General features: G+C 44.4%; 1 protein-coding gene across 8 annotated transcripts in view; it reads right to left on the reverse strand.

Moving 5' to 3' along the window:
* LOC129854993 (pleckstrin homology domain-containing family A member 7-like) overlaps window positions 1-18,321 on the reverse strand; it is a 166,773-nt gene that overhangs the window by 85,423 nt on the left and 63,029 nt on the right. The window contains exon 1 of one of the 8 annotated variants that reach the window (XM_055922221.1): window positions 17,983-18,089. The exons of the other annotated variants lie outside the window; for them this stretch is intronic. Within the exon in view, the coding sequence (XP_055778196.1) occupies window positions 17,983-17,987 (5 nt within the window). The 5' untranslated portion in view covers window positions 17,988-18,089. Of the gene's footprint in view, window positions 1-17,982; window positions 18,090-18,321 lie in introns of those variants that run through there. 8 annotated transcript variants of the gene reach the window in all.

Genomic DNA, 18,321 nt, shown 5'->3' on the forward strand with positions numbered 1-18,321 from the left:
TGTTGACACCCCACATAAAGATACTGTATCCTGTAGAAAAGGACCATAATGGACTTCTGTATGTGTCGGAGTCTGACGTAGGGGGAAAACAGGTGGTTTTACGGCCCCAGTGCTAACATTAGAGGCGTGCTAACATTGAATGATTTATAGTTTACACTATACCACTACTCCCTTCTAGTTGTCCTTTCAATGAAGCCTTATTTTAATGCTAGTCAAGTTTACTTTCACACACAGTGTTGTTAGACATGGTCAAGGTCACTTTGAGCTGAGTGTCAGGGTGGGTCAAGTTAAAACAACAGTTTTGACAGTCATGGTGCGTTGATCTTGTTCACTCAATTGAGTTCACTTAACAAGAGAATTTCCCTTTGCCAAATGTTGGCAAGGTCTCCAAATCAAGCTTACGTGTTTGAACATGAGATTTTTCATGGGATGAAACTAACTAAAACCCGCAGTGACGCGAACTTAAAATCTATCACTTAAACCAGCGTTTATCAATCAACCAAGTTAACTTCAACACTGGCAAGTTTACTTTAATAGGAGTTTCCCCTCACACACTAAAACTTCCATTAGATGGCCTCCCGAGTGGCGCAGTGGTCTAAGGCTAGCTGTGCCACTAGAGATCCTGGTTTGAGTCCAGGCTCTGTCACAGCCGGCCACGACTGGGAGACCCATGGGGCGGCGCACAATTGGCCCAGCGCCGTCCGGGTTTGGGCAGGGTTTGGCCGGCAGGGATGTCCTTGTCCCATCGCGCACTAGCAAAAAACTAGAGAGTTGGTTGTTTGACCCTTGTCCACGCCCCAATCAGTGCTGCCGTCAGCCTCTGTGCCTGATTAGCTTTCATTAAACCCACTCGGGGATAAAGGCCCGGGAACAGATTGCCTATTAAACATATATCATCGTCGAGATAATTAAAATATTTACATTAGCATAAACACTGATGGCAGAGAGACAGTGTTGTGGTGTTGTGTGATTAGGATGAGTGTGGTGCACGCCGAGCTGTATTTACATTCATTAGAGAAGGGCCTAAGCCGACTCCAAAACCCAGTCTAGCCTACAAACGCCAAGTCATGCATTCACTGCAAATGAGCCTTTTCCCTCCCCCAACTGAAAGACTAGTGATGGAGAGAGGATTAGGGAAAGCTATTTGAGGAGTACAGTGAGTATGTGCGAGAGGATGAAGGTTTACATCCGGGCTGCCCGACCCTCTTCCTGGAGATCTACCGTGCTGTGGGTTTTCAATTCAACCCTTATTTAACACACCTGATTCTACTAATTAGCTGCTCAACAAGACCTTAACTAGCTGAATCAGATATGCTAAATTAGGGTTGGACTGAAAACCTACAGGACAGTAGATCTCCAGGAAGAGGGTTGTGCAGCCCTGGTTTACATGAAGGACTATGGTTCTGTTAATCTTCCTCCTGCATAGCTTGATTCAGTTCTTCTACGTCTTTTCATAGTTTCATGGTCCAGGGAAGTGACAGGGAGAAACGGTGGGTTTGAGAAGGGAGAGAAAGAGTGTGATGGGAAGATGGAGAGAGGAGTTAGAGGGAGAGAAAAATATATAAATAAAAGATGGACTGCATGGAAGAATGGAAAAATAGAATTAGAGAGACTAAGAAACAGAAAAACTAAAGAAATGGATTGTGGAATATCTTGTGCGTTAACAAGGTGCGTTATCAAGAAGGGGTCAACAGCCAAAGATCAGAGGTCATGTGGACTGAAAAGGGCCATCAGGGCTGTATCTGAAGCAACACGATGCCCTCCAGCCTCAAAACAGCCATGTATCTAACCACACCGGGCCCCTTCCGTTGACACGGAAAGCCACTTCACTTCAGTCCTCCACTGCTATACCGGACTGACACAACAACATACTGCCTCCTTCAATGGGTCCTCGGCAGTAGAGGAATTCCTTGCTTCTGATTGGTCTGATCTACGAGTGTGAAAATTATGTTCTTGACTGAAAAGAACCCCCTGGTGAATGCAAGGCATGGAGTTGAATAGATGACTAGCTTATTTCTATGTGGATTTTATTGAGTGGCATTTCAGAGAGAGATCGAGATCATTTGACTGGTCTCTACTAGGATGCCTTATCACCAGTCATTTTACTGGTCTCTACTAGGATGCCTTATCACCAGTCATTTGACTGGTCTCAATGTCATGACGTGGCCCTCTTTGGGTATAGTGTGCCTTCCCCCTCTCTCGCTTGCCTACACCCAGGCTGCTGTTATCTCAGGTCGAAAGTTCTTACTCATGGCCAGACAGTATAGAGAGAGAGAAGGTTTCACAGGAGAACAAAGGAACCTCTTCTCCAGCATAGAACTTGAGAACTGAACAATGTACATGTTTTGGAGAAGGTGTACACGGTCGGGGAAGAATCCAGCTACGACCGGTACATTTCGTTTAATGTTTGTGAAACTCATGAGAGACAATACAGCCACATTACCATAACTCTGTTATACAAGAGTCTCAGTTATGAGGCTTGCATCTAATTGTTGTATAAAATGAATGAGTAAAGATTAAACTATTTGTGTAATTATGTAATGTGATTTTAAACTGTTTAATGAAAGGGAACACAATTCCCTTTAAAAGTTAACTAAGTCATTGGCCCGCCTCATGAGCACAGACATTGATCTGGCATCATGGGACAGCCTTTTTCTGCTCTTCCGAATATAACCCCCACCTGGAGAATCATCTCCAGACCAGCTTACCTCGATAACCGAAAGGGGTAAGGTTTGAGACGAGGCCAGTACCTCATCACAGAGGGAGTTAACCTGTCTAGGATCAGCGTGGCGCTAGCGGCACACCCCCCCCCCCCCCACTGAAAAACCAGTGCCGCGAAATTCAAAAAAAATATTTTTTTAAAATATTTAACTTTCACACATTAAAGTCCAATACAGCTAATGAAAGACACAGATCTTATGAATCCAGTCAACATTTCCGATTTTTAAAATGTTTTACAGGGAAGACACAATATGTAAAGATGTACATCTATTACCTAAAAACACATTAGCATATTCCACCATCTTTTATTTGTCCACCAACACCAGTAGCCATCACCAATTCGGCTAAACTAAGATATTTATAGCCCCTAACCAACAAAAAAACTCATTAGATGACAGTCTGATAACATATTTATGGTATGGGATAGGTTTTGTTAGAAAAAAGTGCATATTTCAGGTATATGGCATAGTTTACAATTGCACCCACCATCACAAATGGACTAGAATAATTACAATGAGCAACGTGTTTACCTAACTACTAATCATCAAACATTTCGTAAAAATACACAGCATACACGAATCGAAAGACACAGATCCTGTGAATACAGACAATATTTCAGATTTTCTAAGTGTCTTACAGCGAAAACACAATAAATCGTTATATTAGCTTAGCACATAGCAATTAGCAGCCCAGCATTGATTCTAGCCAAAGTGAGCGATAAAAGTCAACATCGCCAAAAGATATTAATTTTTTCACTAACCTTCTCAGAATTCTTCCGATGACACTCCTGTAACATCACATTACAACATGCATATACAGTTTGATCGAAAATGTTTATATTTAGCCACCAAAATCATGGTTAGACAATGTGAAATGTAACTCAGCTGGTCAGAATTTGTCCTTGCGCCACTTAGACAGTGATCTACTCTTATACATAAATACTCATAAACGTGACTAAAAAATATAGGGTGGACAGGGATTGATAGACAATTTAATTCTTAATACAATTGCGTTATTACATTTTTTAATTTATCCTTACTTTTCAATACAGTTTGCGCCAAGCGAAGCTACGTCAAAAAACATGGCGTCCTAAGCCACTAAAATGTTTCGACAGAAACACGATTTATCATAATAAAAATGTCCTACCTTGAGCTGTTCTTCCATCAGTATCTTGGGCAAAGGATCCTTTCTTGGGAGAAATCGTCTTTTGGTGGAAAGCTGTCCTCTTGCCATGTGGAAATGTCAACTACGTTCGGGATGAACTGAAAAGCGTTCCCAACTTTTCACATCGTTGCAAAAATAAATGTCCCAAAATCGCACTAAACGGATATAAATTGCTATAAAACGCTTTAAATTAACTACTTTGTGATGTTTGTAACTCCTATAACGAGTGAAAAGATGACCGGAGAAATATAACAGGCTAAACTAATGCTTGGAACAGGAGAGGGTCGGTGTCTTCCACGCGCGTTACGCAGCAAGAAAAGACTTGCTAGCTAAAGGTTTTTTTCATTTGTAGTGCCTGTGAACGAGCAATCGAGCCCGTTGGAATCGTCATCACGTAAAGGCATCCAGGGGAAGACGTAAGAAGTGTCCGTATAGTCATAGCAACGACAGTGCCCGTTTAAATGACTTCAGAAAAGTGGCCAACGTTTCTCAAATCTGACTCCATGTCAGGGAAATTGCTGTAGAATGGGCTCTGTTCCACTTAGAGACAAAATTTCAACTCCTATAGAAACTATAGACTGTTTTCTATCCAATAATAATAATAATATGCATATTGTACGATCAAGGATTTTGTGGGAAGCCGTTTAAAAAATTAGCCACATTAGCATAAATAGTCTAAACAGCGCCCCCATCCCCAACAGGTTAAGGTTTGAGTAGATTGCTTAATTCTTAACCATACCACGTAGTTAATCTGAGACTATCGATACCGACAGAATAAGAACAAATCTTTGATTTGCAGCTAGGAATTCTGTACCATTGAACGCGAAGACCGACAACCGCCGATACATCTACTCTACAAGAACATTTCTGAAATGGGACTCTGAAGTATCCATTCTAACCACGAGAGACGATCAGACGAACTCTCCAACAGAAAGACGGACGATTTCAACAGAGATCACGACGACACACTGAGCGTAAATATAAATTGATTGCAGATTTTCCTGAATGAGTGAAACGTTCATGTACAAAGGATTAGCATTTCAATGAATATAATTATCAAGTGTGTAGTGACTCATTTGCGTAATTCCCGCCTTTCTCAGTCGACCCCCACTTCCCTTTTGTCCACCAAGCCGCGATACCGGTTTATCCCACTAGGGAAACTCTGCTATCATTTCCTTGTAACTATATCTACTGTTTGTTTGTGTGCCTTTCTGTGATTATTTAATTAGTAAATAAATGATTTAAGACAATTGATGTATGGATGATTCATAGTGAAGACTGGGTTCGTGCAGATAACCAACAATTTACGACGTTTGGAATGAGACTAACGTGAGGTAAATAATAAGTCATTAATTAGAAGACTAATTGATCAGATATAAAAAAAATCTGAAAGTTATATTAGGAAAATTATAACTTTGTAATCTGAATATTTTCCTTGGTGCCCCGACTTCCTAGTTAATTACATTTACATGATTAAGTTAGTTTAATCACGTAATAATAATTACAGAGAATTTATTTGATAAAAATAAGTCTTCAGTTTAATGATGCCAAAGACACGACATCTACTAGGGGCAACACGAAAACTCACAACTACTATTTGAAGGCCACTATCACAATGCCAACACAGGATGACATCTTAACTTCAGACACTGTCCCTTATAATAGAACAGGACATCATAGAAATATTAAACTAATATAATAATACTGAGACTAAAACTGACCTGGGCTCCACACATCATCATTGACGGAAGGTATGAACATTAACAGCATCACCTAGTTTTTATCCACAAGTCAATCTCTCTCCGCTCCACTGGTAGAACTCACCTCTATCAACAAACAACCTCTATTTAACAGACTTACAGTATAAGGACGTGACCCTAACAGTAGACATTGATTTACAAGGCTGTCAGACAGACATTGTATCTGTGTTCCAAATGGCACCCTATTCCTTAAATAGTGCACTACCATAGGGCCCTGGTCAAAAGTAGTGCACTATATAGGGAATATGGTGCCATTTGGGACACACTCACCATTTCTGTTCCCTCCTCAGGCAACAGTTGTGTTGCTTTCAGTCAGCACTATCTTCCTTGTCATCTCTTATCTGATCTGCCCCTATGGGTACAGATCTAGGATCAGCTTCCCTTCCACTAATCCTAACCTTACTATTAGTGGTAAAAATGCTAAACTGACCCCAGATCAGCATCCGCCCCCGCAGGGGTGGTCATGGGAAATGCCTAGTCAAAACACCAGGGTGTAAGTGAAAACAGAATAGAGCTGAGGACACCGTATTATAATCAAGTGCAAACACCACAATAAGGTGAGAAAATGTAACTGGTTAACTGACTCAGGTCACAGTTCAGTGGGGAAAGGTTCAGTGTGACAATCTGATCATAGCGTTTACTCTGATTGTTTGAAAAGCTCACAAATTAGCTGACTTTTCTTCAACATGTCAGTGATGACCATCAGGTGAAGACATTCTGTTGTTAAGAAATGTTTTAGGCTACTCCTGCAGATGACAAACAATTACCCATCGAAGAGATGAATCAAATAGTGTATCCCAAAAATGGGGGCTCTCTTTCTCAATGGCTGTTCCTCCAGATAGACAGGGTAAACAACAAGCAGTCTGCTCCTCCAGATAGACAGGGTAAACAACAAGCAGTCTGCTCCTCCAGATAGACAGGGTAAACAACAAGCAGTCTGTTCCTCCAGATAGACAGGGTAAACAACAAGCAGTCTGCTCCTCCAGATAGACAGGGTAAACAACAAGCAGTCTGCTCCTCCAGATAGACAGGGTAAACAACAAGCAGTCTGCTCCTCCAGATAGACAGGGTAAACAACACGCAGTCTGCTCCTCCAGATAGACAGGGTAAACAACAAGCAGTCTGTTCCTCCAGATAGACAGGGTAAACAACAAGCAGTCTGTTCCTCCAGATAGACAGGGTAAACAACAAGCAGTCTGCTCCTCCAGATAGACAGGGTAAACAACAAGCAGGCTGTTCCTCCAGATAGACAGGGTAAACAACAAGCAGTCTGCTCCTCCAGATAGACAGGGTAAACAACAAGCAGTCTGCTCCTCCAGATAGACAGGGTAAACAACAAGCAGTCTGTTCCTCCAGATAGACAGGGTAAACAACAAGCAGTCTGCTCCTCCAGATAGACAGGGTAAACAACAAGCAGTCTGCTCCTCCAGATAGACAGGGTAAACAACAAGCAGGCTGTTCCTCCAGATAGACAGGGTAAACAACAAGCAGTCTGCTCCTCCAGATAGACAGGATAAACAACAAGCAGTCTGCTCCTCCAGATAGACAGGGTAAACAACAAGCAGTCTGCTCCTCCAGATAGACAGGGTAAACAACAAGCAGTCTGCTCCTCCAGATAGACAGGGTAAACAACAAGCAGTCTGCTCCTCCAGATAGACAGGGTAAACAACAAGCAGGCTGTTCCTCCAGATAGACAGGGTAAACAACAAGCAGTCTGCTCCTCCAGATAGACAGGGTAAACAACAAGCAGTCTGCTCCTCCAGATAGACAGGGTAAACAAGCAGTCTGCTCCTCCAGATAGACAGGGTAAACAACAAGCAGGCTGTTCCTCCAGATAGACAGGGTAAACAACAAGCAGTCTGCTCCTCCAGATGGAGACAAGCTTTTAAAGACCACCCTTCTCCGACTCGCTCTCCCCCTACCTCTTATCCCTTGCGTTCCCTTCCCCCTTGATCTCCTCATCCCTCTATCCATTTGACTACCACTTGCTTTCCCTCTCCAACCCCTCCCTCCCTCTCTCTCTTCCTCGATCCAACCCCTCCCTCTCTCTCTCTCTTCCTCTCTCCAACCCCTCCCTCCCTCTCTCTCTTCCTCTCTCCAACCCCTCCCTCCCTCTCTCTTCCTCTCTCCAACCCCTCCCTCCCTCTCTCTTCCTCTCTCCAACCCCTCCCTCTCTCCTTCTCCAACCCCTCCCTCCCTCCCTCTCTTCCTCGATCCAACCCCTCCCTCTCTCTCTCTCTTCCTCTCTCCAACCCCTCCCTCCCTCTCTCTCTTCCTCTCTCCAACCCCTCCCTCCCTCTCTCTTCCTCTCTCCAACCCCTCCCTCCCTCTCTCTTCCTCTCTCCAACCCCTCCCTCTCTCCTTCTCCAACCCCTCCCTCCCTCCCTCTCTTCCTCTATCCAACCCCTCCCTCCCTCTCTCTCTTCCTCTATCCATCCCCTCCCTCTCTCTCTTCAAACCCTCCCTCTCTTCCTCTCCAACCCCTCCCTCTCTTCCTCTCCAACCCCTCCCTCTATCTCTCTTCCTCTCCAACCCCTCCCTCTCTTCCTCTCCAACCCCTCCCTCCCTCTCTCTCTTCCTCTATCCATCCCCTCCCTCTCTCTCTTCAAACCCTCTCTCTCTTCCTCTCCAACCCTCTCTTCCTTCCTCTCCAACCCCTCCAACAGACAGTGTTATGAGGCAGTGTTCAGAATTCAATGCTGCTGTGCAGAGAGGCTGCAGAGAGGCTGGTGGATTGTGACACTCAAGCCCTGATGAGATGCTCAATCTGCGTCTCAAATAGCATACTATTACCTATATAGTGTAGTACTTTTGACCAGGGACCATAGGGCTCTGGTTAAAAGAAGTGCACTATATAGGGAATATGATGCCATTTGGGATGCAATCTCTGTCTTCACTGAGACTCGTTAAGGTGACATCAGGAAAAATATGATACAGCCGCTACCGCAAATAAAACCACAAAGCCTTTATCATCCCCCTTTATACAACAACTGAACTGCATCTTACGTCTCAGCTGCCAATCAGCGACGCCACTGGGCCAGCTGGGGCTTTTTGTTTTCCTCCTCTCCAAAAGCTGCTCTGGGACATTTGTTGCCATGGCAATCGTCGATGTGGCCGTACATACAGATGGATGGATGGTCCACTTTTTTCCGTGACATAATTGATGTCTTCAATTACAATAAACAAGAGCCTTGTGGAGCAATGATATTGAAAAGTGCCATTTTAGTGAAAGAGGAGGTAGAAGTGTTTACTACTACATATACTCTGCTTCCTCCAAACAGGTCTAAGTCACAGTATAAACACGGTATAAACAGCCGACCGGCTCGGACCGGCCTCCCGCTGACTGGAGAGCAGGGTTTCAGTCTGGAGAGACAGAGCATGCTAATCACTGACAACTTTACCATCCCTTTCACATTCTCATAAGCTCCTCAGGTCCCTTGTTGGGCCCTGGAATGTGCCTGGAATGTGCGCCACTCGAGTCATGTGTGCCTGTGAGAATCTGACTAGCGGAGGCCCCCAGTGTCCGGTCTAGAGCGTGACGATTGACAATTTTTAGGGCATTCCTCTGACACCGCCTGGTGTAGAGGTCCTGAATGGCAGGCAGCTTAGCCCCAGTAATGTACTGGGCCGTACGCACTACCCTCTGTAGTGCCTTGCGGTCAGAGGCAGAGCAGTTGCCGTACCAGGCAGTGATACAACCAGTCAGGACGTATCAAAACGACTACATCGACCATGAGCCTTTGGTAGTTACGTCCACATTCACCATGAACCTTAGCTATTTTTTGGTGCCATTCAGCCACATAGTGCGCTTCAAATTGTTCTGGCTTAATGCCGGTAGTTTTCCAAAGGAATATGTGGATGACGTCAGCGCTATCCCCATCTATTGGTTTTAAATGGCCGACAACGTCTCCTCCCTTCGCTTCGCTAGCAGTGTAAGCAAACTCAAACACTGAAAAACAACCTAACTTGTGAACAAAACAATGTAAATATCCAAGAAACACAAGGATAAAGTCTCACTTTAGTAGTTAGACCAACTTTTGCCTGTGTGGATTGCTTTCAAAAACAAATCTTTCAACCCTTCATTCACAGTGCACACAGCCCCCCTGCCAGGCAGTGTTGACGTGAGAGGTGGGATAGCTATAATGTTAGGATACTTATTTGTTTTATTAATTTATTTAACTCGGCAAGTCAGTTAAGAACAAATTCTTATTTACAATGACGGCCTACCCCAGTGTGCACCGGCCTACCCCAAATGTGCACCACCCTATGGGACTCCCAATCACGGCCAGTTGTGATACAGCCCGGGACCGAACCCCCGTCTGTAGTGACACCTCTAGTGCCTTAGATCTCCTATTTCTTTATGCATTACCAGATATGAAGCAAAATGGCAGAAATACCTTAAAAACCGCTACTGCAACATTTATTTTGCTAGAAATTACTACTCACACATGCCCATACTTGACTTTTGTCTATTTTTATGAAATGATCGCACTATAGCAAAGATACCTTAATAGAAAATGACTCAAGTAAAAGTGAAAGTCACCCAGTAAAATACTACTTGAGTAAAAGTCTAAAAGTATTTGGTTTTAAAATATACTTAAGTATCAAAAGTAAAAGTATAAATCCTTTCACGTTCCTTATATTAAGCAAACCAGACAGCACACTCCAACACTCAGACATAATTTACAAAACAAAGCATGTGTGTTTAGTGAGTCCGCCAGATCAGAGGCAGTAGGGATGTGTGAGAATGTGACTATTTTCTTGTCCTTCTAAGCATTCAAAATGTAAGTACTTTTGGGTGTCAGGGAAAATGTATGGAGTAAAAAGTACATTATTTTCCTTAGGAATGTAGTGAAGTAAAAATTGTCAAAAACATTAATAGTAAAGATACCCAAAAAAACGACTTTACATCACTGCATTAATCCGTACACACAGAGAGCCATTCAGTCCTTGCTGGTTGTTTAACTAACTTACTTAGTTGAACCCTTAGGTGGAGCTGGGGGAGACGTCAGGTGGCAAGGCATCTAAACTGACCCAGGACCAGCCAGTAGAGTTTGAACTGCCCTGAGCCAAGTGGAAAATCACTAGTGATCAGCCCAGCAGAAGAGCACTTAGACTGACCTAGGATCTGTTATCGAGAAAGGCCTAGTGGAACATTGACTGTCCCAGGCCAGTACAAGTTGGAGTGAAAGTGTATAGCAAGATTTATAGCTACCTCTCCACTAGAGACTGAGGAAACAGAAGTAGGAAATAACATGCTGCATTGTGTTACGTGTGTTCAGCAGGGTCATGTACCATATTGCTCACCCCTTGATAAGAACAGCACACCATATGCCATTGGCTATTAAAAAGAGAGCTATACTCAGCAATAACAGGCAGAGAGAATCTGGAGGGAGAGAGAGAGGGAGGGGGGTGTGTGTGTGTGTGTGTGTGTGTGTGTGTGTGTGTGTGTGTGTGTGTGTGTGTGTGTGTGTGTGTGTGTGTGTGTGTGTGTGTGTGATACAGAAATAAAACCGTCTGAAAGAGAGAGAACCAAACACCTTCTTTGCACAGTGACCCAAACTGCCCCCATGAGACTAAAACTGAGCTATTGTCATGGTTGTGGACGTGGCAGAGGTGGGGATTTGTGGCAGGGAGTGGATGTGCACGCAGACAGACAGACAGACAGACAGACAGACAGACAGACAGACAGACACACATGCACACACAGACACATGCACACACAGACACATGCACACACAGACACATACACACACAGACACATACAGACAGACACATACACACACAGACACATACAGACAGAGACACACACACAGACAGACAGACAGACAGACAGACAGACAGACAGACAGACAGACAGACAGACAGACAGACAGACAGACAGACAGACAGACAGACAGACAGACAGAGACAGACAGACAGACAGACAGACAGAGACAGACAGACAGAGACAGACAGAGACAGACAGAGACAGACAGACAGAGATAGGCAGACAGAGACAGAGACAGAGACAGAGACAGAGACAGACAGACAATGTAATGAAGGTATGAAATTATTGTTATTTTCCAATACAATCTCTTTTTGGGCTTAGTTATGGTCAATTTTCAGTATACAAATTGCCATATTTATATTCCGGTCCCCTGACCATTCACGCAAACATCGTACCCCGGCTGAATCTTTATAGTTGCTTATAATGAGAAACAGCAGTCTCCTAAGGAGATGTGTGTGTGATCGATCTGTTAAGATCTACGCAGGTCACAAACACTGGTCACGTCACCTGGCAACACACCTGAGCTTGTGACTTCATCTCCAAAAAGGACATGCACACACACACTCGCATACTAGAGATCGACTGATAACGGTGTAGCCAATTACACACACACACAAAAGCACACAAGCATAGCAGCACAGCACACTCACACACACACCATGTGTCTATTAATCACAGGCTTGCTATTCTTTTAATGTAAAAAGCCATTTAAATGTCACCCTGTTAATAATCAAACCATGATCTACATTGTAGTCATTGAGCAGATGCTCTTATCCAGAACAACTTACAGGAGCAATAAGGGTTAAGTGCCTTGCTCAAGGGCACATCAACAGATGTTTCACCTAGCCGGCTCAGGGATTGGAACCGGCGATCTTTCGGGTTACTGGCCCAACGCTCTTAACCGCTAGGCTACCTGCCACCGATCTGATATACCATTACCCTACAACATTTCTCCTCCCACTCTAACTGCAATACAAAAACACCAGATCAGGCTTTTAATGTAGGCAATATCAAAGTAATATCGCCGCAAATCTTGAATAAGATTACTACAGCGTTCACCCCATCTTTGAATTTAACCAATCAGATCAGGGTGTGCTTATCGCTTCACTGTAATGACTTTGCTGGTTTGCTCCATAACTCCAATTCATCTGTATTAATAAAGAAAAGTAATTAGGACAAATCGCTAGTCGGACTGTGGAATATGTGAACAGAGACGAGCTGTTGTCATTGCAGCACAACCCATGGAGTATCAGAATGTGTGGATACAAAGACGCATTATGCCCAAAAATGCAAGAGGGTGAGCACTGGAGTCCGGGCTACCCACAGAGGCCGTGAGGACAATTGGTTTAGTTGCTGTTCCGGCCTACTCCTGATTCACTGTGTCTACTGGGTTGGGATAGAGAGAGTTTGTCTCGTCTCTATTGGGTTGGGATAGAGAGAGTTTGTCTCGTCTCTACTGGGTTGGGATAGAGAGTGTTTGTCTCGTCTCTACTGGGTTGGGATAGAGGGAGTTTGGTGTAAGAAGCATTGAAGGCTATCTCGTTTTTATTTTTTTTAAGGTTAGGACGGCGTTGTCGAACAGCACCATAGCCTGGGTGCCAGTGTTTCTGCTGCATTCAACAACTCACACACACACGTGCATGCAGTCATGTTGAAGCGGTCTGGCTCCCTCCCATCAGATCACATTGGTTTGTCCCACTCCTATTGACAAATACCAGTGTGCCCGGTCTATTTCCCAGTAGAGGGATTGGATTGAGTGGCGTTGGCTTTCACCTCTTAGAGATCCTATTGTGGATTCTTTGATTGCACACAAAGCCGTTACAGATTAGGCTGAGATTACAGAGGCGGTGCCCACGCGGTCCACGGACAGCGTCTGAAGTAATGTGAGACCTACAGCATTCCCTTACACAGAACTAAAGTCTTCACACACAGACACACACACACACACAAGCAGATACAATGCCTGCAGAACTGCCTCAAAGACCCAGGCAACTTCCAAAATTCACAGGAAAGCTCAGTTCAGAATTACTCCGTAGAGGGCATCAACCCTTTCTGCTTTAGACATAGTGAGTTTGCTGCTATCCTACATGCAATAGATTGACAGCTTGCTCAGGTGTGAAAAGACCACAAGTCTTCTACACAATTTCATGGCTCAGCTTTCCATTTACAGACCTACCCACAACATTTCTAAACCCAAAAGGCGCACCATCGCGAGACTTGATTTCCGGGAACGCGCAAGCAGACCAGGCGGCGGTTTGGGATTTGAAAAGTGAACAATTCTTCCTTCGTTATTAATGTTCTCAAAATCTAAAAAGGCACATCCTACAGTAGTTGAGGCAATGTCTTAAGTATTTGAACATGTTATCATGCCAACCTCGTGAAGGGGACACGTTTTCATTTGTCAAAAACAACTTTATATATACTGAACAAAAATATGAACGCAACATGCAAAATGTTGGTCCAATGTTTCATGAGTTGAAATAAAAGATCGCAGAAATGTTCTATATGCACAAAAATCTTATTTCTCTCAAATTCTGTGCACAAATTTGGTTATATCCTTGTTAGTGAGCATTTCACCTTTGCCAAGATAATCCATCCACCTGACAATTGTGGCATATCAAGAAGCTGATTAAACAGCATGATCATTATTACACAGGTGCACCTTGTGCCGGGGACAAAAGGTCACTCTAAAAATGTGCCGTTTTGTCACACAATAAAATGTCACAGATGTCTCACTTTTTGAGGGAGTGTGCAATTGGCATGCTGTATGCAGGAATGTCCAACCAGATAATTTAATGTTCATTTCTCTACCATAAGCCGCCTCCAACGTAATTTTAGAGAATTTGTCAGTACGTCCAACTGGCCTCACAACCGCAGACCACGTGTAGCCATGCCAGCCCAGAACCTCCCCATCGGGCTTCTTCACCTGCGGGATTGTCTGAAACCAGCCACCCGGACAGCTGATGAAACGGAGTTTGAACAACCAAAGAATGTCTGCACAAACCGTCTCAAGGAAGCTCATCTGTGTGCTCGTCGTCCTCACCTGGCCTTGACCTGACTGCAGTTTGGCCCATAGTGGTGGTGGGGTTATGGTATGGGGCAGGCATAAGCTACGGACAACGAACTCAATTGCATTTTATCGATGGCAAATTGAATGCACAGAGATACTGTGACAAGATCCTGAGGCCTACTGTGTTGCTATTCATCCACCGCCATCACCATGTCGCAAGGATTTCTACATAATTCCTGGAAGCTGAAAATGTCCAAGTTCTTCCATGGCCTGCATACTCACCAGACATATCATCCATTGAGCATGTTTGGGATGTTCTGGAAATACGTGTACGACAGCATGTTCCAGGTCCTGCCAATATCCTGCAATTGCGCACAACCATTAATGAGGAGTGGGACAAATATCCACAAGCCACAATCAACAGCCTGATCAACTCTATGAAAAGGATATGGGTCATGCTGCATGAGGCAAATGGTGGTCACACCAGATATTTACAGGTTTTCTATTGGAGTAGCAGTTTCCCATCTTCATACTGTACCGTCTTTGGATCTGTTGTCCAGTTCAAACTTTGGCAGGAAATGGCAGTATGATCTAACTGTCTGTTTCATGGCACACTATTGATTGAGAATGCCAAAAATAATACTACATTGTAAGCCTACATGCACTAGCTACACATAGCTCTCCCCACGCCCCAAAAAAAGGATGTTCGATTGTCACATACACCGGATAGGTGCAGTGAAATGTGTGGTTTTGCAGGGTCTGCCATAGTAGTAAGGCGCCCCTGGAGCAAATTAGGGTTAAGTGCCTTGATCAAGGGCACGTCGAAAGGTTTTTCACCTTGTTGACTCAGGTATTCAAACCAACAACCTTTCGGTTATGGGCCCAACGCTCTAACTGATAGGCGGCTTACCGCCCTGGAAGCCTCGAGAAAGCTCACAACAAATCTCTCGCTGACAGTGCAACTGGCCACACCGCACACCACAGCAACTGGTATTTGACTCAAACAACCACTATGAAAAGCTACATGGGCCATTCTCTAGTAGTTCCTACCTGCTGAGACCTACACAGGAGCGCATACTCTGCACACAGTTGGTTAGCATCTTAAATCCTCTCCTTTCGTAGCTACTGGAACAGATAACGGACTTCGGTCCTTTTTATACCAACGTTGTTCCTTCAATAGGTTTGCTGGTGCAGTAAAGTCCAAGCGAGAAGATACGGAGAAAAAAAGTCCAGCAACTAGGGGATGATGTGGGAGAACAATGTCTAGAGAACATTGAGTCGAAGGACGAGGAACATTTCCAAACAGACTGAGATTGGAAGGAAAAGAGGGGATGGGGGAGGAGAGAAGAGTCCACAGCTGGGTTAATGTAGTAGATCCTCTCTGATCATCGCTGATCCTCTCAATCCCAATGTAGCATGGCACAAACGTAATGAAACTGATGTCTGGTACCAAAGATTACATTCGTGGTAAGTCACAACAGCTTTTGGGACTTTATTTTGGGCCTCCCACGTGTTGTGAACTCGGGAGTCTCACAGAGTTTCTTCTTCCTCTGCAAAATTGAGCAACCGCAGCATTGGTTAAGATGTATGAGATTGAAATGCTAGTGGTGCCACACAGAATATGGTTGTTTGGGATGACTATAGGATGTTTAGGATGACTATAACAAGACACCTAAGGTCTCAAGGCTAGGATTGCTATACACTAGTTGATGTCAAATGAAGATTGCGTAGGTTACCACACAAATATTTGATTTTGTACCAGATGTTTCCAGACAAGGAGAGAACAATGTCGTTTTTAAATCTGTATTACGTATCTTCAATTATTGTGGTATTGAGTCACACTTAAATACATTTTCCTAACTAACGGTCAGAGTCAGGAAGATATTCAGGCAATGGCAACATGTTAAGTCAAAATAGTTAAGGCTATCACAGTTCAGGAAGAGCAACGAGGCGAGATTAGCAGGCTATCACAGTTCAGGAGGGGCAACGAGGCGAGATTAGCAGGCTATCACAGTTCAGGAGGAGCAACAAGGCGAGATTAGCAGGCTATCACAGTTCAGGAGGAGCAACGAGGCGAGATTAGCAGGCTATCACAGTTCAGGAGGGGCAACGAGGCGAGATTAGCAGGCTATCACAGTTCAGGAGGAGCAACGAGGCGAGATTAGCAGACTATCACCGTTCAGGAGGAGCAACGAGGCGAGATTAGCAGGCTATCACAGTTCAGGAGGGGCAACGAGGCAACATTAGCAGGCTATCACAGTTCAGGAGGAGCAACGAGGCGAGATTAGCAGGCTATCACAGTTCAGGAGGAGCAACGAGGCGAGATTAGCAGGCTATCACAGTTCAGGAGGAGCAACGAGGCGAGATTAGCAGGCTATCACAGTTCAGGAGGGGCAACGAGGCAACATTAGCAGGCTATCACAGTTCAGGAGGAGCAACGAGGCGAGATTAGCAGGCTATCACAGTTCAGGAGGAGCAACGAGGCGAGATTAGCAGACTATCACCGTTCAGGAGGAGCAACGAGGCGAGATTAGCAGGCTATCACAGTTCAGGAGGGGCAACGAGGCAACATTAGCAGGCTATCACAGTTCAGGAGGAGCAACGAGGCGAGATTAGCAGGCTATCACAGTTCAGGAGGAGCAACGAGGCGAGATTAGCAGGCTATCACAGTTCAGGAGGAGCAACGAGGCGAGATTAGCAGGCTATCACAGTTCAGGAGGGGCAACGAGGCAACATTAGCAGGCTATCACAGTTCAGGAGGAGCAACGAGGCGAGATTAGCAGGCTATCACAGTTCAGGAGGGGCAACATTAGCAGGCTATCACAGTTCAGGAGGGGCAACGAGGCAACATTAGCAGGCTATCACAGTTCAGGAGGGGCAACGAGGCAACATTAGCAGGCTATCACAGTGACTTTGTGGTTCAGACATGAGATAGTGAATGGATAGGGTGATCCCCTGGCTTTCTGGCTAATCTTGCATCATATTGGATAGCAGGTCAGGAATATGCCATTGTTTTTAAGGTGTGTGTGTGTCTGTGTCTGTGTCTGTGTGTGTGTGTGTGTGTGTGTGTGTGTGTGAGTCAGAAGGATGAGCAGAGGCTCCCAGACAATCTGCTCCCTCCACATTCCTGCTGTGCTGTGACACCTAGCCCAATCCATTTACAGTGCTGAGACCATGGGCTGCTGACAGAGCGCGCACACACACACACACACACACACACACTCCTAAAGAATACAAAACAAACACACACACGCAATGAAACCAAATACTAAATTCTATACTGTGCTCTTAGTATCTTAGTCCAATGCCTCTCTGACATATATGTATGTATATTCTCAATCCATTCCTTACTAAGATATACCTGAATTTTGGGTATATGTTGTGAAACTGTTAGATATTACTTGTTAGATATTACTGCACTGTTGGAGCTAGAAGCACAAGCATTTCGCTACACATGCAATAACATCTGCAAAACACATGTATGTGACCAATAAATTTGCTTTGATTTTCAACACACAATCAACATAGAGATAAATGTATACATAAGATACACTCACCTCATGTCTCCATGCGACTGGATTACCCGCCCAAACAACTGAGACGTTTCCTCAAACAGCGAGTGACACTCTGTCAGTTGAATGTAAACAGAGAGAGTGAGAGGGGGCGGAGTCTATCGGTGTCACCTTCCGCTTTATTGACAGGTGAGCAAATGATTAACCCGAGTCAGCCAGGTCCCGGCTCACATTACTTTCACTGAATATACAAAAGTGAACCAGAGATTTCTTCCGCCTGCATATCCCCATGAGATGATCTATAGTAAAGTGTTCAAGATGTGAGTCAGATTTCTACCAATGGGACCATAACCATAGGTTGTGTCCAAAATGGCATCCTATTCC

This window comes from Salvelinus fontinalis, chromosome 5, assembly GCF_029448725.1.
Source record: "Salvelinus fontinalis isolate EN_2023a chromosome 5, ASM2944872v1, whole genome shotgun sequence".
In the NCBI taxonomy this organism is placed as follows: Eukaryota; Metazoa; Chordata; class Actinopteri; order Salmoniformes; family Salmonidae; genus Salvelinus; species Salvelinus fontinalis.